General features: G+C 39.5%; 2 protein-coding genes across 3 annotated transcripts in view; one reads left to right on the top strand and one right to left on the bottom strand.

Annotated features, from left to right (window-relative positions):
• TRAPPC6B (trafficking protein particle complex subunit 6B) overlaps positions 1-24,700 on the top strand; it is a 28,317-nt gene extending 3,617 nt beyond the window's left edge. Inside the window, exons 4-7 of the mRNA XM_058162334.1 lie at positions 581-664; positions 3,114-3,207; positions 3,859-3,886; positions 24,616-24,700. Of these exons, the coding sequence (XP_058018317.1) occupies positions 581-664; positions 3,114-3,207; positions 3,859-3,886; positions 24,616-24,685 (276 nt within the window). The 3' untranslated portion in view covers positions 24,686-24,700. The remainder of the gene's footprint in view (positions 1-580; positions 665-3,113; positions 3,208-3,858; positions 3,887-24,615) is intronic.
• On the bottom strand, positions 12,041-24,054 carry GEMIN2 (gem nuclear organelle associated protein 2). Of its 2 annotated transcripts, XM_058162332.1 has the most exons (10): positions 23,879-24,049; positions 22,445-22,529; positions 21,695-21,784; positions 19,472-19,531; positions 18,780-18,893; positions 17,988-18,032; positions 14,801-14,869; positions 13,341-13,451; positions 12,894-12,952; positions 12,041-12,271 (listed from the first exon to the last, which is right to left on the bottom strand). In XM_058162332.1, the coding sequence occupies exons 1-10, from the start codon at positions 23,998-24,000 to the stop codon at positions 12,232-12,234; spliced, it is 795 nt and encodes a 264-aa protein (XP_058018315.1). In that variant the 5' UTR covers positions 24,001-24,049; the 3' UTR covers positions 12,041-12,231. The 2 variants fall into 2 exon arrangements, with proteins under 2 accessions (XP_058018315.1, XP_058018316.1); XM_058162333.1 differs by lacking the exon at positions 13,341-13,451 and having other exon boundaries at positions 23,879-24,054.
• Positions 24,701-25,710: the final 1,010 nt, after the last annotated feature.

Below are 25,710 nucleotides of genomic sequence, written 5' to 3'. Positions count from 1 at the left end.
TACTGCTTCATTTATCATATCTAGATCTCAGTTTGCCTGTATACACTAATGCAATGTATATATTCTGCTTTTCAAATACATCTTTTTTTCCTATCAAATTTCTTAGGTCATGTTTGATTACTAGTCGTCTTTCTACCCCTTCGTTACCTTTTTAAAATCCCTACTTTTCAAATTGAGCCATTCCATAATCTTTAGCTATCTGAAGACTTTTAAAAGTTTTTAAAAAATGTTTGTCTCTTTCTTTAATCACTGACTTGATTCTCCCATATTTTTTGGAACATGAGTCCAGTTGGACTGAAAAACTCTGAGAACAAGGCACTGACGGATTAATTTTTAAAGTTTGAAAACTTATTTTAAGTTGATTGAGAATAAAAGGACTATAGTTATAGTAGCAAAACTGCTAATGCATTCCTAACGAAAAATGTACAAACACTAATTTGGCTAAATATGGGCAATCTTAACTAATTATATTGATATGTGGATCAGCTTTCTAAGAAATGTCTGAATGTAACATTAAAATGAATAGCAGGATATAAATGTATTAAATAAAATTTAAAGTGGAAAATTTTCATTTCTGCAGGGTATCTATGTACTTCAAGATAACAAATTTCGTCTTTTGACTCAAATGTCTGCAGGGAAGCAATATTTGGAACATGCCCCTAAGGTATATGTATTGTATTATAGTCAAAGTAGCTTTAAAATATCAGTTCTTTCATGGATTGTTATTAAGCCCTCTCCATGTGTATGTGGGAAGGAAGATGAAATTGTGGTCTCCTTTCCCCCCCCCGCCCCCTTTTTCTCTTATGTACACAGGTTACATCTTATGTATATTAGGCATAATGTACATAATATACAACCTGTGTTTTAGGCCTTATATGCATACTGTGCTGATTTTTCTGAATATATGAGGAGCTAAAGCCTGGTAAGGAACTGTGTAGTGTAGGAACTGTGTAGTGCCTGCCAATCTTTTCCTCTTCACATCCAATTGAAGAAGAGTTCTGTTTTGATTCAATGGCATTTGAGTAGAAATCTCTGCAGACTTTGCTATTGAGTATTGCAAAATGTAAAAGTGAGGCATAGGGACGAATGTAGAAAGGGCATAGGATATTGTGCTAGCATGTGCAGTCCAATAATTCTACTTGGGTTAAAATGTTATTTTTACCTTTGAACAATATAACCACCATACTGTTGTTTTTAATTTGTGAGACTGTTGTGTGAAATCTGGAAGATAAATATTGGATGGGAAACATGTATCTATAAAAAATGAAACACATTCTAGCAATTAGATATGCATCTTTATTACCAATATTATAAGACAAAAGAGATCTTTGGTTCTCTTTATAAGTTCTTTATCATCACATCTTTTTCTTTGGAACTACATTCAATCTATTTTGAAAAGGGTCTTAAGTATAACATTAACAATTACAAGATCTTATTTTGTTATTGGAAAAAGAGCCAAATGGCCTTTGCCATTCAACATGGGTATGCTGCCCACTCTGGCCCACCAACTCATTTTTCATGCAGTCCGCATGGCATGCCCGGATCATCTGCCTCCCCCCCAGGTCTCTGCCTCCATCTGTTGCTTGGACAGGTAATCAACTCACCTGCGTTGCGTGGGCTGCGCAGCCCCAGAGTATGCTAACCAAGGTGCTGGTGGGCTGCAGCTGCTGCCGAACACCTTCAGCCCCAGTGTGCTTGCTGCCTCTTGTGCGTGCATCAGTGGGGTGGGGCACCCAGCCTGCTATCGTGTTTTCCTGAAAATAAGCCCTAATGTGTCTTTTGGAGCAAAAAAAAAAAGACCAAGTTTTATATTTTTGGGGAAACACAGTATTGTATTATATACATTTAGGATAGCTAAATATGCAGCCTTCTGCCTTTAGTAGTTGATTGCAAACTGAACATGAGGTAGAAGTCTGATATGGCTGAAAAAAATGAATGTAATTTTACATTGTGTCAACAGAAGTGTAATTTCCAAATCAGAGGAAATAACCCACACCATTCCGTATCAATTAGCGTCCAATTTGAGCATTATTCTGGGCAATATACTTCAAGAAGGTTTCATAGAAGTTGGAAGGGAAACAAAGATAATTAAGAGTTCAAATCAAGATGTATAAAGATACATATTGTTTATGATCACATTCTTTAAGTACCTGAAAGGTTGTTACATAGAAAATGAAGGGAGTTCTTTCACAGAATGGAAGGCATTTCAGACACAAAACTGTGTCTAGTTGAATTTTATTAAAAAAATGGAACAGTAAAAATAGCTTGACATTGAAATCCATTACCCAAAATGATAACATGCTTGTGTTTATTGGTTGTGCTTAAGTGAAGGGTAAATAGCCATTTGTCTGTAGTGCTTTAAATTGAATTCATGTACTAAATGCGGGATTGGGTTTGATGATCTAAATCACTGATTCTCAACTGAACAAAATTCTCTATTTAGGATATTTCAAGGTGGCCATAGGTGAAAAACATGTAATGGGAGCCATGGCATGTGCTGAGGGGGCTACAGAAATGTATTATACTGCATCTTGTTGATGCCAGAAAATGCACCAGTTACTCTACTATGTATGCTTTTGGTAGTAGGACCTGGAGAGAGGAAGCACAGAGAAAAAGTTGGAAGGAGGCTATGGATGAAAAAGGATTGAGAAACGGCGGCTTAAACAATAGCTTTCTGACCCTGTCATCTTCTGATTTTTAGAAAGATATGTGTAGTAAAACTTCCATTGGAACTTGGGCAGAAAGATAAAAATTTGTTTCAGAAATGGATGAAGACCCAAACCTTTCTATTTCCCATACATTCCCTCCATCCCTTTACTGTTAGGGGAGGAAAAACCATGCTAGCTCTATTATGTTGTACTTTATTATCCTTCTGGGAATAATGATAAAAATATTTTTAAATGAAGTATGAAACAGAAGCAAATATAATTAAAAGGGCCTGTCCAACTTTTACCTCATTGAATCATTAATTGTTTGAAATTTGGTGCAAGCTTCTTCCTTTCCAGGCTAGAAAAATAAGTTTGTATTTTCTCAGTGTAAGTTTTATAAATTACAGTACTGTATTTTAAGATTAGAGTTTTACCATGAATATTCTGCCTTGATATATCTTGCAGTATTTGGCATTTACATGTGGACTAATTAGAGGCGCTTTATCAAATTTGGGAATAAAGAGTATTGTGACAGCTGAAGTTTCAACAATGCCTGCATGTAAGTATCTGCTGTATTAGCAAATAAATCTGCTCTCTCCTGTGTAATTGTAAGATAAAGTAAGTGAAATTACAAAACAGTTGCTTTGAAAATACTGATACTAGAACCGAAAAGTATACTGTACCTTAATGTAAAATTAGTGAGATGCCCAAGAAATAAGGTAACAGTAGTTATTGGCAGTAATGACCAGCAAAAATTGTCAAGTTGAACAGGACACCTGCTTCAATTCACAAATCTTTTCTAAATGTCTGGAGAGAGTTTTTCTCTACATGTGGTACAAAGCTGCACACAGTATATTTGAGGCACCAGGATCAGAGCTAACTAGCTCTTAGTTCTCTACTAGCTTCCACAATTATGGTAGTTTCTTTGTTTGACAACTGTATGAAAATAGAGTGCTAAATTATGTTCAAATTTAGATAGGAAAAAATGGGATTTTCCTAATGTGAAATAATCAGTTGAGGAAGAAACAGATTGTAGTCTCACATTTTACTTAATTCCCGATAAGTTCTACTCATCAAGGCAGTGAACAGATTGCTTTGTAAAATATAAATTGAAAAGCTTAAACCTGAATATTAATAGAATTTATAGAAGTACATAAGGTTTATTTTCTGATAAAATAAATATTCCTTAACATTTTTTTTTTGTTTGCAGGTAAATTTCAGGTGATGATACAGAAGATGTAAATATAAAATTCATTCTGTTGCTTTGTAAAATGGCAAAATGAGCTGTATTTTATTTATAAAGCATGTGAAGCTATCCTTTATTGTATTATTTGTCTAATACATTTTTCCAGAAGTGTTTAAATGCAATTTTTCATAATTTGCTGGAAGATTTTTAATTATCTACAATTTGTGGCCATGAATATGAATTTTCATGTTTGCAAGGATGAATAAAATATCCTAAATAAATGCTAAATTGTAGTATAGCCAAATCCTATACAATTTCAATTTTGTAGTGTTGAAATGGGTAAGGACCATAGAGCTGAGAACGGTACGCCTGCTTTTCAGTTCCAGAAAGATAGTTTAGATAAACAATAAAATTGCTTCAAATGACCTTGAATAGTACTTTAAATGATGCACTTGCTTATCTAGCAGAAAGTTTCAAAATTGCATAAACAATGTTAATTTAACAAACTTGAACTGGGTAGTTATTATTCCAAATCATATTTAATGGGTAGTATTGTCTGCTAGCCATTCAGGTAATACAGACAAGTCTTATGCATTGCTAGATTTTACATTTTGATTTGCTGGATTTTCTTGAGGTTGAGAGTTCAAATAAGAACTTCGAATTAATGGTTTTGACGTATTGAAATTAAAAACAATGAAGTGGCAGCAGGGTAACAACAAAGCTGCCAATGGGCATGCCCGAGTTAAATCTTGCTCATCAAACTGAAATTTACAGAACATGGAGACTAATAAGTATTGGAAGGTAGAATGACCAAAGACCTTATATTCAAGAAGTAACCTTTTGCTCATAACCAAATACATCTCATAGAAACAGATGCATAGACTTTGATCTGGATTGGCTAAGGCAGGGGTAGTCAACCTTTTTTATACCTATTGCCCACTTTTGTATCTTTGTTAGTAGTAAATTTTTCTAACCGCCCACCGGTTCCACAGTAATGCGCTGTGTATCATCGTCTGCACATGCCTCTCGTGCATCATGGATTGGGTTTGGGGGGGCCGCTGGCTACCATCTCTGCTTGTTAACAGCTGGGTGGTGTGGGGGGAGATGCACGAGCTATTCTGTGACGAGGCGCTCTTGTTTGTGGTTGCACTATAGCGCCATTTAGTTTCACTTATGTAACATGAACTAAACTTATGCGCGGGTGATACAAATTGTATATTTTCAGAAATTTAAATTTCACGGGAAATTTTATGAAAACCTAATGGAAAATGTTTTTAAATAATGCTATGAAATTTTTTTAAAAAGTCAATTAAATTAAAAAAAATGAAAGTGCTTCAGTATTGGACAAAACCCCTATCACCCATCATGAAAGCTAGAACGCCCACTAGTGGGTGGTAGGGACCAGGTTGACTACCACTAGGCTAAGGAATTGACATAATGGTCAGAATCTAGCATAAATGTTAGCAAGAGGCATATCGTTCATTATAATCTGTTTCTAATCATATGAAAAAGGTTATTGCAGTAGTTGGGTGTACGATTTGCAGATTCCTGCTCAAAGAATAGGTGGCAGGCATGGCTAGGAGATTCTAGATACAGATTATTCTGGAGTGTCAATTGCATCCTTTCCTGGACTGGAAGGAAATTTGCTCAGTTACTCAAGCCTTGGTTACCAGGTGTTTGGATTTCTGCAGTATACTCTAAATGGGACTGCCCTGAAGACTTGGAAGTTGGTGTGTAATGTGATGATGCATGTGGTAATGGGGGCTCCTAGGTTTACTCATATATTGTGTGATTTGCATTTGCTACGTTTACTTCTGGGTGCAGTTCAAGGTGTTATTACCTTTAAAGTCTTACAGCACAAGGGCTAGGTGATCTGTGGGAGTTCCTCTTCCGAAGAACATCTACTGATCCTACCAGATCAGAAAGGGTGGGATAAGTGGTGGGATTTATTTATTTATTTATTTGTACTTTTATACCGCCCTATCTCCCTAGGGACTCAGGGCGGTGTACAGCCATATAAAAAACACATAAATATACAAAGTAAAACATTCATCTAAAAAACTTATTATATAGGCCAAATATTTAAAATAGACATATAAATAATAAAACCCAATTTAAAACCACATCTAAAATTTAGCCATTTAAAATTTAAAACTCTAGTCCAGTCCTGCGCAGATGCAGCGTATGAGGCTAGAGAATCGTTGCCTATTGGCTTATAAATGAGTGGCCATCATTGGCCAACAGGTGATAGCTGCTATATAAGTAGCAGCTGTGTGTGAAGTTGGTTTTTGTTCGGGAATATTGCCCTATTTTTACTCGCTGTTAGTTTGTTGTTAATAAAGGATTTTTGCTAACCGTCAAGCCTCCATTCCTTCTTCATTCTTTGAATGAAGCACTGGCGACGAGGAGGTGGGATCCCTGAGGCGACGGTTGAGTACTGGTTACGGTAGGGGAGTTTATTTATCCTCTATCCTTGTCAATCCACATTGCTCCATGGTGGCTAAGATCTCTTTCGCTCCCTATGACCCGGCCTACGAGACGTGGGATGCGTATGTTGAGCGTTTTGACTGTTATCTCTTAGCCAACGATTTCACCGAGCTCTCAGGAGATAGGAAACGCGCCCATTTCCTGAATGCCTGTGGCCCACAAATGTTTGCAACGGCCAGAGCTCTGTTGGCTCCTCAATCAGTTTCTGCGGTGCCTTGGGCCACCTTGATGGGCACATTGCGAGCTCATTATGCGCCAGCTCCTTCGCGCATTTCCAGATGGTTTGCCTTTCGCCAGAGGGTCCAAAAGGACGGGGAGTCCATCAACTTGTATATGGCGTCTCTCCGGACCGCTGCTATAGAGTGTGAGTTCCCTAACTTGGATGACTCCCTTCTTGAGCAGCTGGTGTGCGGTGTGAGGAGTTTGCGATTGCAACGCCGTCTTTTATCTAGAACGGACATTACCCTCCAGTCTGCCTTGGATGAGGCACGTGCCTATGAAATGTCAGAGAAGTCATCGGCGGAGATGCATAGGGTTCCGGCCACGCATACGGTGGCCCACTCTGCTTCCATTCACCATGACGATGTTCTCTCAGAGGATTTCGAGGGTGAGGAAGACGAGGTGGGTCGCCTCCGAGTAGCCCCGGGAGCCAAGCGGCCACCAGAGCGGAAACCACAGACGGCGCCGTGCCTGGGATGCAGAGAGAATCACCTCGCCGTCGTGTCGTTTCAAAACTGCAGTTTGCCGCAAATGTGGCAAACGGGGACATCTGGCTAGGGTTTGTCATTCTACCCCACTGGACAATATTTCATCAGGTCCTCGTCCAGCTCGACGGTTCCAGAGAGGTCCTTCCGTGTCCCAAGATGATTGCTTCACCGTGAACCGAGGAAACACCAACCCTGCAGTGTCGATCAGCCAGGCTTGACTGGCTCCAACAAGAAAATTTTTCTTACTATCAAGTTGGAGGTGCCCTGTAAAATGGAGGTGGACACAGGCTCTTCTAAATCTATTATTGCCTGGAACACCTTACAGAAGATAGCTCAAGCTTCACTGAAAGTCGGTTGACTGCCTGTACTACCAGACTGAAGGACTATCAGGGAAATGATATTCCCATTCTTGGAGGTGCCCGCCTTTGGGTGGAGAAAGGTGTTTTCTCCGGTCGCCTCCCATTGCTTGTAGTTAAGGGTGACCTACCCAGCTTATTGGGGTTGGATTGGTTCTCAGCATTGGGCCTTAACATCACCGGCATTCATTCTACCACCACAGATGGGTTCGAGGCTCTGATGTCTGAGTTTGCTGAGGTATTTGCTGATTCCCTGGGTCAATATAAGGGCAACCCTATATCTCTAAACCTTGATCCCCAGGTGCCTCCTATTAGGCTTAAGCCTCGACGGGTGCCTTTTGCGCTGCGTCCAAAGGTGGACAAGGAACTGGATAAGTTGATTGCGCAAGGGGTGCTGGAGCCCACCGACCACTCTAAGTGGGAGACTCCTGTTGTCACCCCCATTAAGTCGGATGGTTCGGTACGCATCTGTGGTGATTTTAAATGCACATTGAACCGTGCTTTGCAGGCACACCCTTATCCAGTTCCTGTAGTCCAACACCTTCTCCACTCTTTGGGCCAGGGGTCTATCTTTGCTAAGTTAGATATGGCACAAGCTTATCAACAGCTTCCTGTGGATGATGCCACGGCGGCTGCACAAACCATTGTCACTCACAGGGGCGCTTTTAAATGCCGCCGCCTGCAGTTTGGGATCAGTGTGGCCCCTGGGTTGTTTCAGAGTCTTATGGAGCGGCTCTTGCAGGGCATACCTGGAGTCGTTCCATATTTCGATGATGTGTTGGTCTCTGCCACCAGCCAGGATGCCCTCCTTAGCCGCCTGCGACAGGTTCTTACCCGTTTCCAACAGACGGGCCTTAAGCTTAAAAAGTCTAAGTGTACATTCGGGGTGCCTAGGGTTGAGTTCCTGGGGTTCCTAATTGATGCTGATGGGTTGCATCCAACCCCGTCAAAGGTGGAGGCGATAAAAAATGCCCCTACTCCTACCTGCAAAGCAGACTTGCAGTCGTTCTTGGGCCTCCTTAACTTTTATAGCGTGTTCCTGCCCCATAAGGCTTCTGTGGCAGAGCCTCTTCATAGGTTACTCGATGGTAGGACTTCTTGGTCATGGGGCAAAGCCCAGGCCTCTGCTTTTGCTGCTGTCAAGGCTCTCCTTACCTCGGATGCCGTGTTGGTCCAATATAGCGACAGTGTCCCCCTTACTTTAGCTTGTGATGCCTCTCCATATGGCGTAGGGGCTGTTCTGAGCCACCTCCTACCAAATGGATCTGAGGCTCCAATTGCTTATTTTTCTCGGACTCTGTCGTCGGCAGAGAGGAATTATAGTCAACTAGATAAGGAGGCTCTGGCCATTGTAGCTGCCGTTAAACGGTTTCATGATTACATTTATGGCCGTTTTTTTCAATTGTTCACTGATCATAAGCCTCTTTTGGGGTTGTTGGCTGGTGACAAACAGACCCCTCAGATCATGTCTCCTCGCCTGTTAAGGTGGTCTATTTTTTTGGCAGCGTACAATTATCGGTTGATCTATCGCCCTGGGAAAGAGCCCTGGGAAAGAGCTTTCCAATGCAGATGGCCTTAGCCGTTGTCCTCTCCCTTTGGGGGTCGAGGACCCAGCCCCTGCCTCTTCCGTTTTTTTTGTGGATGAGCTTCCTGCCTTGATGACTGCGGATGATATTGCATATCATTCCAAGCGTGACCCTATTCTGGCACAGGTTCTGGATTGGGTACGACAGGGGTGGCCACAAGACCGCCTGCCGGGGAAGTTCCAACCCTACAAGACTAGGCAATGTGAGCTGTCTGTCTTGAGGGGCTGTTTACTGTGGGGCAGTCGGGTAGTGGTCCCTCATCCCTTACGCACCTCTGTATTGCAATACCTACACGAAGGTCATCCGGGCATTGCCAGGATGAAAGCTTTAGGCCGCAGTTATATTTGGTGGCCTAAGGTGGATCAGGCCATCTCAGAATGGGTAGAAAATTGCCGGAGTTGCCAACTGTCCCGGGCTGTGCCGCCTGCGGCCATGCCTACGAGGTGGGAGGTCCCTGGAAGCCCTTGGTCCCGGGTTCATATCGACCTGGCTGGCCCGGTCCATGGGCACAATTTTCTGATAGTGGTTGATGCTTACTCTAATTGGGTGGAGGCAGTTCTTATGGCATCAACCACGTCTGAGGCTATTAAACGGGCGCTGAGCAAATTGTTTGCCACCCACGGTTTGCCTGATGTCGTAGTTTCAGATAACGGGCCACAGTTCACCTCGGCCGTTTTTCAGATGTTCATGGCTAGTTTGGGCATTAGGCATGCCCAGGTTGCGCCCTACCATCCGGCCAGTAATGGCCGGGCTGAACAAGCTGTCCGGTCTGTTAAGGATGCCCTGACCCGGTTTGGATCGGGAACATGGCAGGAGAAATTAACAAAATATCTCTTGGCGCAACATACTACCCCATGTCCGATGACCAATCGCAGCCCAGCCGAGCTTCTTATGGGCCGGCGCCTGCGAACGACCCTAGACAGATTACATCCCAATTATGTCTCTGATACCCCATTGGCCTCGACTAGCCGTATCAGGACCTTTACTGAGGGGGAACAGGTTTTTGTCCAGAACCATGGGGGTTATCCCTTGTGGTTGCCGGGCCGAATTGTCCAAGTGACGGGGCCTCGTTCTTATAGGGTGGAGCTCGAGGATGGGCGGATTTGGCGGCGTCATGTGGACCAGATTCGGGGATGTAAATTTATTGCCCCTGCAATTCCCCAAGATTCGCCTGGCAGGACTCCTGATGGATTACTTTCGGTTCCTACTCTTCAGCCGGTTGGCAATTTCGATGTCTCACTACAACCAAAGTTTCCGATGGCTACTTTATCGGATGGTTCAACACCTCCGTCGGCTAGCCCTTCTGGGGTGCCGCCCTCCAGTCCTCCTGCAGTGCCGCCTTCCAGCCCTCCTGCGGTATCGCCTTCATCGGTCCCGGTTGTTCCTGCGGTTCCAGAGCTACCTCCTTCTGTTCAACCTGCTGGAAGCCCTGAACTGCGTCGATCGGGACGATTATGCCGGGCGCCCTGCATACTTGCAGGATTATGCATGTGCCATCCATGGGGGGAGGAGTGCAGCGTATGAGGCTAGAGAATCGTTGCCTATTGGCTTATAAATGAGTGGCCATCATTGGCCAACAGGTGATAGCTGCTATATAAGTAGTAGCTGTGTGTGAAGTTGGTTTTTGTTCGGGAATATTGCCCTATTTTTACTCGCTGTTAGTTTGTTGTTAATAAAGGATTTTTGCTAACCGTCAAGCCTCCATTCCTTCTTCATTCTTTGAATGAAGCAGCAGATAAATAGATAATAGATAAATAGATGTGTCTTAAGCTCGCGGCGGAAGGTCCGAAGGTCAGGAAGTTGACGAAGTCCTGGATTCAGCCAGTTCGCACCACTTCGGGAGAACCGGTTGTTAACTTTCTGAGCAGTTTGGTGAACTGGTTGTTGGAAGAAATCATTAGGGCAGAGAACCGGTTGTTAAATTATTTGAATCCCACCACTGGGTGGGATACTCTTAAGGCAATCTACTGGCATCTAGAAAGTATGCCTTTTCTTGAAGTTTGTCCAATAGGTGTTTTTTCAAAAGGCAAGTTCTGAAGAATTAAGGAAACAAACTGAAGACGCTTCTTGGATAAGAAGCAAAACATCTTCAAGGAAAAACAAAGTCCAATTGCCTTTTGAAAGAGCACCTTTCAGACAACCATGACCTGGATGATTGAGAATCTCCAGACACCTTGAAGTCTGGTAGGCCTCTATCCTTCTAGACTTCTGTAAAGTATGCAAGAAATGGTTCTCCCAAGTGGGATAGGATAAGGTGGATTAAATGATTTAGTATGGATGTTGGGACCTTGAGCTTGTTGCCAGGTTTTTAATATAGTTCAATGTATTATGCTGTTGTATTGTTTTAATTATTGATTGGGAGCAGCCCAGAGTTTGATAAAAGATGGATGGCTATATATAGTAAATGTTTTAAATAAACACATAGATCAGTGTTGAATTATGGAGTCCTTGTGGTCTCTGATGTTACCTAGTTGGGTAATTAAATATCTGCAGGCGAACAACTAAGACCGGAGAATACCTACCAAGGATCGGGGTTTGCCACAATTCCACATATAGAATTAGTATTTGATTTTATCAACATATTATTCAAAGGAAATTTATTTTTTTTAAAAAGTTCTACAGTATAGGATAGCTTGGTATCATATATGACTGGTTTTACGGAAGGATCAAAGCAGATGGGAACACCTGAATGAATTTTGCTGTTCTTAGAAGTTAAGCAGGTTTGTACCCTTGTTCAGACTTGAAGAGGAGACCAGTAAGAAATCCTAGAATTTTAGGGTAGATTGGACAATCAAGAAACATTCTGAAGAAAGGCAATGACAAACTATTTCCATAGCGTTTCCAAGAGAACATGGATGCATTGTCTGAATTAAGACAGTATTTTAAAGCCTTCATGTTTACACTTAAAATGTTTTTAAAATGTTATTGTTCAACATAAATAGCCTTTTTGATTAGTTTGCTTCAGTTCTGCTGGGTTTTAATAAGATAGATACTTATTGATTCATTGTGTAGTACCTCAAAGAGATACACATAGTTTGTATGTAGATCAAGCAACCTGAATTATGGATAATAATTTGTAAGAAAATATTTTATTAACATCTCCACTTGCTAAAATCAGTCTGGTTTTTTAAAAAAAACAACACCAAGTATACAAGTATCCACTAAGGTCACATTGGAACATGTAGTGCATCCATTCTTCATACTTCAGTCATGAAAGTACTGCCTGAGAAAGATTAACAACTTGTGCATATATAATGTTTATCAGGATGCCTCGTCAGCCAGGTCATATTGGTCAAAATACCTGTTAGGTGGGAGGAAAAAAATATCCATGAATATTATAAATATTAGTAAAATCTTCAGACAAATCTTGAACAAATGTATCAAAGAACGGCAGAATTTCACTGTATAGCTTGTCTAAATTTCCATTTAGTTGAATAGTGGTATGAGAATTATACTATCTTAACTACTCTTCAGATGCCTTTCAATGCAGGACATCCTGAATTGATCTTTGCATGAAATCAGAGCATGTGATTCAAGGCCTAGCATTTGAAGCTAAGATCTTATAAAAGAAGGTGCAATCATTATTGAATTTGATTTTGCAATTTTAAGCTCTCGTCTCTTAATAATACACAATACCGAATGAAGGGACATGAGAAAGGCACAGATGAAATCAGAGAAACACATGATATGGCTATATATTAGTTGCCGCCAATAAACGTTGTAATATTATGTAACATAATCCAATAATTTACTTTTTAAGTAAATTAAATTCTATCTGGAAAGATAGAATTGGGTAAAAATTACAAGTTATTATTGCAAAACAAGGGTCTATGTAAGTAATGGTGCAGACACTTGAGGATAATGCAGAGACTGATTTCCTTTTGTAGCCAACTTAGTACACTAATTAAAATAATTTGCAATACCTTCCAACCAAACAAATCAACAAGTTTAGAGCAGAGAGTTTTTCATCATTCTTGTTCTCCTGCATTAGAGGGAAGAAAAGCATTTAAATAGTTTGTTTCACCAAATTTCAAGCAATTGTTTTATATCAACTATTAGAAATTTCCAACAAATTATAATGGATTTTGGCAGCTGCCTGTGATTGATAGCTCTACTAAATATATTTGTAGAAAACATAACTCTCTCTTTTAGATATTCATTAAATTCATCAAAGACTGTAAACAACTCCTCCATATTTTGAACATTTAAAATAACTGGTATTATCCTTTTCTCAAGTTTTGACTATCATTCTGAAATATCAACATAACAAGTGAAAAATGTACATATTTCAGGGAAATGATGACTTCAAACAATTAGCATGATCAGGATCTTCTAGTATTCCCCTTCAAGGATCAACTACTTAAGCTTACCTCCAGTACTCTCACTTCAGAGCATTGCCTAGCCAGTTGTCGAATTAGAGAGTGAGCCTCTGGTAATAATGGTTTCTCCAGACAAGCTAACAAAGCATAAAGCCATCTGCCCTGGAGAAATTTTAAGAAATTGCAATAAGAATTTAAACATAAAACCATCTTTGCATTGTTTCTTTGTATCTCCATGAACACATCCATGTCAGTTTCTTGGCAACAATGCAAATAATTTCCCTTGCCATCTGTTTTTTTGTTTTTTTTTGGCTATTGTCTCGTTTTCTACTTTTCAGTACAGATTTGGGATTTCTTAATGGTCCCTGCTTCAAGCAATAATTAGGTTCAGTCTGGTTATTAAAGTTTTTTAAATGAGATTTTAAGAAACCACTAAACTTTACTTAGAGGAAAAATAGATTTTGTTTTTGAAGGCATGGTGATAAGACCACAGGTAAATAGGAACAAATTCTGTATTTCTTAGATCAAAATCAATTAATGCAGATATTTAATAGATCTTATAGATGAAGGAGGACCAGTGTTTTCAGAATCAGTATGGCTGCACAGGCCCTGTACACATTTTAAAAAACCTTATACAGTAATGGTTTATGAAGCTTTGTGGGAAAATGGCAAATTGTTTTACAGATTCACATGAGAACGATAATATTTTGTATTTGATTGTTCAAAATATTTAATGAGAAGGATTGTGAGAAACCAATTCAGGATGCAGTGGGTGTTGACTTGCTATTCTTTTTATAGTCTTGTGCACAGCATGAACTACAGAAATTAAAATATGTTTTAGTGATGTAACAAACAGATTTGAAAGTTAGTTTTAGAGGTGTACCATATTTTTTTGGAGTATAAGACGCACCTTAGTTTTAGAGGAAGAAAATAGGGGAAAAAATCTACCCATCAGGTATTCATCTGGCTAGCGTCCTTAGTCTGGTAGGCTGCAGCACATTATTTTGCTGGTTTTGAGCATGCGCGTGCCAGGTTGGAAATAAAAAACAGCTTCTAAAGCACAGCTGATCTTCGGAGAGAGAAGCACTGAGAAAAGCAGGCGAAGCATGGAAGATTGCTTCACTCGCTAGCGTCTTGTTAGGGATGAAAAAAAGCTTTGAAAAAGCTATATTCGGAGTATAAGATGCACCCAAAATTTCAGCTTCTCTTAGGGGGGAAATAGTTCGTCTTATACTCCAAAAAATATGGTAATTTAAATTTTACAGATTTTTATACAACTATGGCATACATTGAATCTGTATGAAAGGAATATATATAATAAAAACTAAAAGCAATTCAAAATTCTAAGAGAGACAATTGAAATCACTCACCTTAGGGGGACATATCCTTTTTATAGCTTTACTAAAAGCCAGGATTCCAGATTAAAATAAATTATTAATAAATAAATGAGTTTCCTTCCATTTTAATTTCAATGGGGATAATGCCTCTTATAACATAAAACTGCAAGTTACCAGCTCTGGAGTAAATTCTTTTTCCACCAGCCAGTTTGTCAAGTATTCCAAGACACTGGTCACTGTTGCCTTTTGGGATAGAAAAACAGCTGTTAAAATTTTGCATGGTGGTTGTTTTCTTTCCTAGTGCACTGAGCAGATTTATAATTAGGTATTTTATACAAATGCTAGACGAATTCAATATATGAGTAATTATTAGAAAAAAGTAATATTTTACAATCTTATGAAATACTTGCTGAAACAGCTTGTCCTAAAAAGGATTTTAAAAAGTATGCAAGATACCCTGTTTTCCTGAAAACAAGACATTCCCTGATAATAAGCCCAATTGAGCTTTTGAGTGCATGCGCTAAAAATAAGTTCCCCCCCAAAATAAGCCCTCCCTGAAAATATATAAACGCAGCACTGGAAATCAGGTAAGACAGCAAGAGGAGCCCCATCTTGCTCCACGCACCCCAAAACAATAAGACGTCCCTGAAAATAAGGCCAAGAACTTATTTCGGGGTTCAAAAAAATATAAGATAGGGTCTTATTTTCGGGTAAACACGGTAGTATAATGAAAATACATAATATAGTTTTTATTTATTAAAACAAATTAAAGATCCACTAGGATTAGACAAAATCAAAACTGCTTTTACCTCTTCCATTAATCTATTGTTTTGTTTAAATCTTTTTATAATGCTATTTCTTCTAGTGAATGTTACTGGATTCTTTGGGTTATAGGCTCTCCTAATCATTTTTTTAATGTTCACAGCAAAATGGAAAATTGTTTTGCTGCAAGTGAAAAGGGCTCATGTAAACTTATTTAAAAGTGGAAATAACTATGCCACCAACTGATTCCTATTAGGATACTTTCTATTATAATTATTAGTAGGATTATTAGTAGGAGACCTGAGGCCAGAAAGCAGTGCTTCTCCATCATAGAACCTATGGTACAGAACAGCCTCTCTTCAGCAGTTAGAGTGGCCCCCTCAGTGAGAATTTTCCAGAAGCTTTTCAAGGCACAATTAATCTGGAGAATGTCTAAGAATTGGTTATTTGCCACCTGTATGTTATTTATGATGAGCTATTATACTGTAGACTTGTTTTTACAGTGTACTGCTTTCTGTTATTCTTAATTGTGTAAAATTAATTTGTTGTCAGCTATCATAAGTGTAAAAAATTCAAACACATATAAATTAAAACAATCATTCTATATCTGAATAAATGATGGAAGAGCTATAAAAATTTGGCCATCTAAAAGGCAAAAACAAACAAACAAAAACCCCAACCCTCTGGTGGCTCAACAGATTAATGCAGTCTGTTATTAACAGCAGCTTGCTTGCAATTACTGCAGGTTCAAGTCCCACCAGGCCCAAGGTTGACTCAGCCTTCCATCCTTTATAAGGTAGGTAAAATGAGGACCCAGATTGTTGGGGACAATAAGTTGACTTTGTATATAATATACAAATGGATGAGGACTATTGCTTGACATAGTGTAAGCCGCCCTGAGTCTTCAGAGAAGGGCGGGATATAAATGCAAATAAATAAATAAAAATAAATAAAATATTACCGTACTTTTTGGAGTGCAAGAAACATCTCCCCCCCCAAAAGTGGGTGGAAATGTCTATGCGTCTTATACATCTAATGTTGCCAAAGCCCCGCCCACCTACCAGCCCCCACCCTTCAGCCATTTTTGGCCTCTGCATGCTCCATTTTAGACCTGTTTCAGGCTGCGGGGATTGCCACAGCACATCGCTGCCTCTGTGTGTTGCGTTTTTGGCCAGGTCCAGGCGGTGGGGATTCCTGCCGTCTGGAACTGGCTGAAAATGCAACGTGCGGAGGCCGAAAACGTGCATGAAGGCCAAAAACAACACGCGAGGCAGCGATGGGCTGTGGTGATTCCTGCAGCCTGGAACAGCTGATTGGCGGTATTCTGGGAGGCTGACCAACTGCCAATCAGCTACTTGTGCTGAATCAGGCTGAGATAACATGCTGAAGCTGACCAGGCTATTTGCTGCAAGGACGCTAGCCAGATGAATACCAATGGATGCTGGTAGGCAGAGGCAGAATTTTTTTTTTCTTGTTTTCCTTCCCAAAAACTAATGTGCATCTTATACTCTGGAGCATCTTATACTCTGAAAAATATGGTGCTTTACTGAACTCTCTGAAATTCCTCATGCTTTGTTAGCTGCAGCCTAGCAGGTCAAAAAGGGAAATGGAGAATTCTTTTGTCTCTCTCCATCTTTACTGGGCCTTTAAAAATCTTCCCTCTTATTACAAAACAATTGAGATATAACATATTTAAAACATACTTATCACTATTTTAAGGCTAAGAATCTTTAGGGTTCTTCAGATCTTGAGCAATTTCTATTTGGGGATCACATGTAGTCCTTGACTTACAACCATTTGTTTAATGGCCATTTGAAGTTAACAATGGCACAGAAAAAAGTGAATTACATCAATTTTTCACACTTACGACCACTGCAACATATCCATGGTCACATGATCAAAATTCAGGTGCTTGGCATTTGGTTCATATTTATAATGGTTGTAGTGTCCTTTTGCGACCCTCTGACAAGAAAAGTCAATGGAAAGTCAGAGTCACTTAACAACTGTAGCAAGAAAGGTCATAAAATGAGGCAAAACTAACTTACCATATATACTCGAATATAAGCCGATCCGAGTATAAGCCGAGGTCCCCAATTTTACCCCAAAAAACTGGGGTAAACTGGGGACTCGAGTATAAGCCGAGGGTGGGAAATGAGGCAGCTACCGGTTGGGGAAACCCTCCCTCCCTCAGCCGAGAAGGCTGGTGGCTCCCCTGCCCCGCCCTCTCACTGCACCGGCAGGGCTTCCCCGCGCTAATGCAAAAGCCCGCCAAGTTTGCGCCATCCGGTATAATGTGAAAAAAAGAAGAAAAAAAAAACCTCGAGTATAAGCCGTATATACTCGAGTATAAGCCGAGGGGACGTTTTTCAGCACAAAAAACGTGCTGAAAAACTCGGCTTATACTCGAGTATATACGGTAACTGTGTTATTTAGTAACATAAATTTTGGGCTCAATTATGATCGTAAGTCAAGGACTACCTGTATCTAAGTTCAAGTGTTTCAAGCAAGCTATGGAGGCAGGTAAGAAAAAAAAAAGGTAAAGCTGGATTCACCACACCAAGACTGAATGGAAATGAAACCGACAATAAAAATAAAGTACCTGATTCATTCTGCTAACAATGCTCAACAATGGAGGAAAGCCAATCTGAATGAAAAGAAACCAAAATATGTTGGATTTTAAAAAATGGTTGGAAATCTAAATACTTAGGTTAATTTTAGAACTGAACACTAGTGTGCAATTGTCATTCTTATGAGATATAGTATAGATATTTTGAGCGTTGAGAGCTTTGTTAAACTATATTTCATTTATTGAAAACATTTACATAGCTGCTCATCTTATTTCAACTTCTGTGTGGCTTCCATGTAATTAAACTCTAGAAATATATGGAACAATTACCATTTGCTTCTCTTGAAACTTAAATTTTCAAAACCAGTTCCTGATATCTATTTATCTAAACATTAAAGCCTTCTTTTCTAATGTATATTCATAGCTATGTTCCCCACAAGTAAAACCAGTACATAATTAAATTCATTTGAAAGAGAAATACAAAAAATACAATCTCCAATACAATAATATTCTTCTTCTTAGTAATAGTTTTCTAAAAGGGTTCCCAGGGTAGTGTGGCCATTGGGAAGACCTGTTTAACCCTACCAAATGTGCCTCTAGTATCACTGGAATTCTGAATATTTTTCTATTTAATATATAAAATCAATATTGCAGGTATATGCAGCCACAGGACAGACCCATTTTGTTGGACAAGGGATTATATTGTAAATATTTTAAGAATGATGTACAAACTTCATACATATTTTACAACATGCATGCAAACTTTGGATCAAAATATAGTTATTTAAAGGTGATATAATTATCTAGGACAGATTTAACACTCACCTGTACATAATCAATTCCTGGACTTTCATCATTTGAGATTTGATCTGTTAACTCTAAATACAACTTTTCACCTAAGCAGAATTTTTTCCAACCTTCTTCATCATCTGTTGTGGGCTGAACAATTGAAAAAAAAAGTCAAGTTATTTTTCCTATTTAATAAATTGATTTGGTTTTCCCCCCAACCTATTTTCCTTTATTCAAGGTTCTGCAGTGTTTATTTTTAATTTAAAGTAGTTAATGCAAGGTTGACGCAGGAGATTCAGGGCTGGGCTGGGCTGGCTGGATATCAGCAGCAGCAGGAGCCACCCACAAAGTTAGGGGGAGGGGAAGGAGGCTGTCAGAGGAAAAAGTTTCATGATTTTTAGCTGAAGAACGCTGTCAATGCATTCATAAAGGCCTACACATGAAACAAATATAACTTCTGAACTCTATTTGAGTCTGAATGTGTAGGGTTGCAAGGCATCAGGGTAGAAACCAGGAACTGAGTTCTAACCCTGTCTTAGGCATAAAGCCAATTGGGGAACCTTGGGCTAATCACTCTCAGCCCTAAGAAGGCGGCAATGCAAAGCACTTCTGAAAAATCTTGCTAAAAAAACTGGACTTGTCCAGGCATTCTCCGAGAATCTGAAACAATTGGGAAAAAAAAGCTTAAATGCAAATTGACAGTATTCTGAAAATATTGTTTTACTTGCCATTGTTACATTGCTGTCCAAATGCTGTGCTTTCCAGTGATCCCTGTGCTTGTTCACACTCTGAAAGATAAAATTTTGATCAATTAAAAGATTCTAATAAAACAAATATCTGATCACTTTAACACACACTTGCAGGTGATGGACACTATACATAGAAACTGTATTTTTTTCACATACAACAAAAATACCTCTGCTGTGATTATGCTTGCTGAACTTTTCGTTTGGATTGATAAACATTCCTTTCTGCTTTAGAATGGCTATTCTTAGCCCTATGGAGATTTAACTAATTCCTTAATTTATACAATCAATTAAATTTAAATCAGGTTATAATAATAATAATATCAGAGTTGGAAGGGACCTTGGAGGTCTTCTAGTCCAACAGGCAGGAAACCCTACACCATTTCAGACAAATGGCTATCCAACATTTTCTTAAAAATTTCCAGTGTTGGAGCATTTACAACTTCTGCAGGCAAGTTGTTCCACTGATTAATTGTTCTAACTATCAGGAAATTTCTCCTTAGTTCTAGGTTGCTTCTCTCCTTGATTAGTTTCCACCCATTGTTTCTTGTTCTACCCTCAGGTGCTTTGGAGAATAGTTTGACTCCCTCTTCTTTGTGGCAACCCCTGAGATATTGGAACACTGCTATCATGTCTCCCCTAGTCCTTCTTTTCATTAAACTAGACATACCCAGTTCCTGCAACCGTTCTTCATATGTTTTAGCCTCCAGTCCCCTAATCATCTTTGTTGCTCTTCTCTGCACTCTTTCTAGAGTCTCAACATCTTTTTTACATCGTGGCGACCAAAACTGAATGCAATATTCCAAGTGTGGCCTTACCAAGGCATTATAAAGTGGTATTAACACTTCACGTGATCTTGATTCTATCCCTCTGTTTATGCAGCCCAGAATTGTGTTGGCTTTTTTGGCAGCTGCTGCACACTGCTGGCTCATATCTAAATGGTTGTCCACTAGGACTCCAAGATCCCTCTCACAGTTACTACTATTGAGCAAGGTACCACATATCTGGTACCTGTGCATTTTGTTTTTTTGGCCTAAATGTAGAACCTTACTTTTTTCACGTTTCAGGTTACAATCCTATTATTAAATAGGATTTAACAGGGAGAGCATGCTCCAAATTCCTTCTATTAACTAAGTGATTTTGTTGGATCCAAAAATTCCCCCTTCTTTAACTATCTACCCTGTAGAAAGGCTATCCCTCTTGAGATTTAGACGGTCCCAATCCTGTTAAATTTTCACATAGCATTAAAGGCTGGCTGTTTCCCCTTAGCAATTGGGGCAGTAGACTAAGTGAGTTCTATTGGCTGATGTTGTTTTTATGGTAAACTGGCATTGTGTTTTGAGAGTTGTTTACAAGATTGGAAATTTATTATTTGGATTTTTATTCTAACTGGTTTTAACTTTGCATACCAGGGCCAAACGCTTCAGCTCATTGATCCCCTTCATAAAGTTTCAAACTGTTCATTGATCCCCAAGCACTTATTACAATAAAATTCATATTATTTTTACTATTACTGCAAATAACAATGATCAATAATACCATCAAATATCCATACCTGTCTATCCCAGGTCCTTGGGAAGGACTTGATAGCAAGACAAAAAAGCCAAATCCAGTCTGAATAACTGCTGACTGCGATAAACCATAATAATAACAAAACCACCCTGCTTGAAACTGCCCATATTCTTAGATGCCACGTTAATAATTTTTACATCCTTGGTTAGGACTTGAATTAAGTCTGCAGTCTTAGTTTGTAAATCTAACTGTAGATTACCCCACATAATAGCCAACAGTCCTATAAACTTTGGGGATTGATATTGACCAGAATATTAACCAGTGTCACTTTTCTTTTTACAAACCGTATAAATAAATAAAGTTATTTCATTTTGGTGTGCGTGTTTAAGCCTTCAAAGTGGAATATTAGTACCACTAGTACTTTTAGTACTATTTTATTACATATGCATTTATATGTAAACGCAAAATAAAACCTAACTTTTTCCATAATATCATGTTTGTGAGGTATATTTGGCTGAGAAGCACCTAATGAGTTCTACACCTTGGAAATTCTCACTGATAGCAAACAACAATAGTAGTAAAGTGCCATCTTCCTAAAAATGGGAATTATGCCTGCAAAGACCAGAATAAGCACTGTCATAAGAAACACTCAACATAAAATCACTGAATTTATATACTGGTATGTATGTATACCTGGCGTACGGTTGAAAAATGAGACACTTGTTGCTGTTGCCATTTCAGAGTTGGAGAATATCCTTCAGGAGCAGGTTGACACCCTGAAATCTAAAAAAACCACAGGCAACACAATGAGAATATTAAGAATGTCATGTTATTCACATATACAGGAAAATTTTTCAAAAAAGCAGGACTATCTACAATGAAGGATTACACTGTAAAGATGAAAGAATTTGCATAAATGGCAAAATTGATCTGCTTGATCATGGAGGAAACAATAAGTACTTTTCTAAAGGACTGGAAATGCTTTATTAAGTTTTTTATTGAAAATGGATAAAAATGCCTTAATGATTTATGAATTAGCTGATTGAAAAGGATCAAATATGGGAAGAAGTGAATTATGTGATGTAACTTGATAGGAGAGGAGTGATATTAAGTATGCGGGTAATTGCTGTAAGAAAGATCAGAAGTTGCTTCTTTAAATATTTTTCTTTTTACTGCATTTTTAAATCTTTCTTAAACAGAAAAAATATAGAAAATAGAATTATTTTGTTTAAAAATTCTAATAGTAATAGTAAAAGAATGTCATATTCAATTTTAAAACAGCCACTTTCATTTTGTAGGACTCGCTACCATGCAGATGGATTATATAGAATTCTTAATTACAAAATTGGCAATCTCTTAAAAGTATATTGTACTGTTAACATCCAATCATCATGAGCAGTATACTTGTAATGCTTATAATAATGATTTTTTTAAAAAACGTACTGAAATATTTACAGTCTGCTTCTTTTTCAGTTTCTTGGGATCAATCTGGGCCACAACAACATCAGGACATTTTGCAGCTTCAATTCTAAAAAATAAAAATGTTTGAAATTTTAAATACTTTTTGATTTCTAATTAAACCTAATTTAGGAATTAAAGAATTAAGCCTGGAAAATCCTTAAAAATCATTCCAGCTTCGTCTGCTCATCAGTCTGGGTTTTTCAAAATGAGACAAAGTGGATGGGATTGTTACATATCAAATGTAACAATCCATAATAATGGATTACAGTTTGAACAAAACTAGGCTATATGATGTATTCTTTGAAATGCTGCTATAATGAATTTAGTTTTAAAATTGATTTGGATTCATGGCACAATGCAGAAATGTTTCAGATGTTTTTCATTTCCATTTCCACTGCAGATCATTTAATTATACCAGGTCTGCATGTCTTATTTATCATTTGGACAGAAGGTTTTTTTACTAGAGTAAAAAAAAACAAGAATTAGCAAAAACCCAAAGACATCACTATGAAAAGGACAGTACGAATGGATTCAAAGCCGCATTTCAGTGTTATCCTTCCTTATAGCTAAAAGTCTGTAGAGATTCTCAGTCATCCAGGTCACAGTTGTCCCAAAGGTGCTTTTTCAGGAGGCAACTGGACTTTCTTGTTTTTTCTCTTGAAGATGTTTCACTTCTCAGCTTTGACAGGATAGTGGGTAATGGAAGGTTTTATATTCCTTGCAGAGAGTTTGTAATCTGCATCCTTTTAGGGTCACTGAAGCACTTGGAGGTTTATCTGTGTCTTCAGAGTCACCTGAGTAGTGCTCCTGGCTTCCTTAGTCTGCAATTTTTCTCTGGAAATCCATTCCTAATCCCACACCACTCAAAGCAGGAGCTCAGGTGATCCTGAGGACACAGATTTACCTCCAAGTGCTTTAACGACCCTCTAAAAAGGATGCAGATTACCAGCTGTCTGCAAGGAAGATACGACAAATCCTTCCAATCTCCGCTATCCGGTCAGAGCTGAAGAAGCTTCTGGGTTGAGAAGCGAAACGTCTTCAAAAGAAAAAACTAGAAAGTCCAGTTGCCTCCTGAAAAAAGCACCTTTGGGATATTTTTCCTTTTTCATGCGGGGGAATCCCACCACCACCAAAGCAAACCGCCATATTGCATTAGCAGTAGCAAGGCTATACTCAGGCGAGCCTCTGAAGTACTTTGTCAGGTCCTACCAGAACCGTTCACCATTATAGAAGAAACGCTTTTACTTCCATGCAAGCCGCAGAGGAGTAAATATAAATACAGCGCCGACTCCATTTCATATAAATATTAGCGCCGGGTTGACCTCATCCAACTTCGCCCACCCAACCAAGCGCAGTCCCATCCCCAACCCGCCTCCCCCTCCCTCGGCGGGAGCCACCACCGGCCAGTTCACTTACTGGACCCGCTTTAAGTACTCTTGGGGAGTTCGGGGGGGCACCGTGGGGTCGAAGTCTTCCGCGAGGTCGCAGTCCTCTACGGGTAAGAGGCGGGGCATCAGCTCCTCCACCGCGGACTCCATCGAACCGCTCGCACCGTGCCGCGGCCTCGCCCAGCACTGGCAATGCACACGCGCAGAGACTACCCGACGCTCCTGGCGGCGCCACGTTTGCGCCTGGCGAGTCGTTCCCAACCCGAGTGCGCACGCGCGCGGGGGCGGATCAGATCGGCGAGCGGGCGATTTGCTTTTCTTTAAGCTTGCTTCTTCCGTTTCGGAACCCAATAACTCGGCGGGACGTTTTATGTTATGTTTGGAAGCGTTTCTGTTTGTAGTTCTAGCTCTAACTAGTGGAATTTCCGCAAGGGAGGTTGCCTAAATCAATTGCAGGTAGTCCTCAACCTACGACCACAATTGAGCCCAGCATTTCTGTTGCTAAGTGAGACATTTGTTGTCAGGTGGCAAAAGGGGATCACATGACCCCAGGATACTGCATCGGTCATAAATATGAGTCAGGTGCCAAACGGCTGAATTTTGATCACAAGACCCTGGGGATGCGGTAATGGTCATAAGTGTGAAAAATGGTCATGTCACTTTTTTCAGTGCCCTTGTAACTTTGAATGGTCACTAAATGAACTGTTGTATGTTGAGCACTACCTGTACATTCACACTTGTTCATTTGAAGGGTATTTATTTCAGGAACTTTTACAATCGTTTGCGAGGGAGAGGGCGACACACCTGGATTGTAAGGCAAAGTCCCATGATGTGACAACTGCACCATCACGATTCCGCTGTTAAGAACCAGGATTTGAAAAGAGACTGCGTGTCAGTCCTCACAAATGGCTTGAATCTGTATATGCACAGCCTAGTTCCGAATATAGGCTTTTATGAAGATGCAGGAAAAATGCTAAATGAAACATGACCTTTTTCAGAAGCAACGCTAAAGTAAAATTTTGCAAGAGCTTTTATTTATTTATTGAATTTGTTTCCCATCTTGCCACAAGGCAGCTGTGCTGTTCATCTTAATGCTTCTCCCCCATCTCAAGATGTTTAACTGACAGTTATGCTAAAGGAATCCTGCAAAGCAAACAATGGCCTCCAATGTTTGTAAGGCAGATTGTGATTTAAAGAGCAGAAACTTTTAAGTTGCTGTTTTTGGGTGAAACATCACACTGAACCTAGGATTTTCAACTCCACATCCGACAGCAATGCCTGTTAGCACCCTGAGGGACACTTTCCACCATGCTTCTATGAATACCCGTACGAAAGAAATACATCACTGGAGGTTTTTAAAAGGAGACTGGACAGCCATTTGTCTGAAATGGTTTCCTGCTTGAGCAGAGGGTTGGACTAGAAGACCTCCAAGATCTCTTCCAATTCCATTGAAAAGACTTGTTCATATTGAAAGAATGAGAGCTGCAAAGGAAAACCAATATAGGAAGGAAGTATGACTAGGTTGAGAGGAAAGAGAAGGCTGAGAAAATTGTGTTTGGATGGAGTTAATGAGAAAATGAAAGAAGTGAAAAGGTTAGAAAGAAGCAGTGTATGAATACTGTAGAAGCAAAGATAGTTGCAATATTGGTGGAAGCTAGTTTTAGTTCTAATTCCTTTTTGTATCCAATACCTTTCATTCTTTATTATTTCTTTTTGTGTTCTGCATAACATTGGTTATTCTAAAAAGAAAAGGTGTGATTAGCTTGAATATATGTGCACATCAGTGGTGGGTTTCAATTTTTTTTACTATCGGTTCTGTGGGTGTGGCTTGGCAGACATGGCTTGATGGGCATGGCAGGG

This window comes from Ahaetulla prasina, chromosome 1 (genome assembly GCF_028640845.1).
Source record: "Ahaetulla prasina isolate Xishuangbanna chromosome 1, ASM2864084v1, whole genome shotgun sequence".
NCBI lineage: Eukaryota > Metazoa > Chordata > Lepidosauria > Squamata > Colubridae > Ahaetulla > Ahaetulla prasina.
Note: the sequence above shows the minus strand (reverse complement) of the source record. Positions and strands in the feature narration are given on the sequence as shown.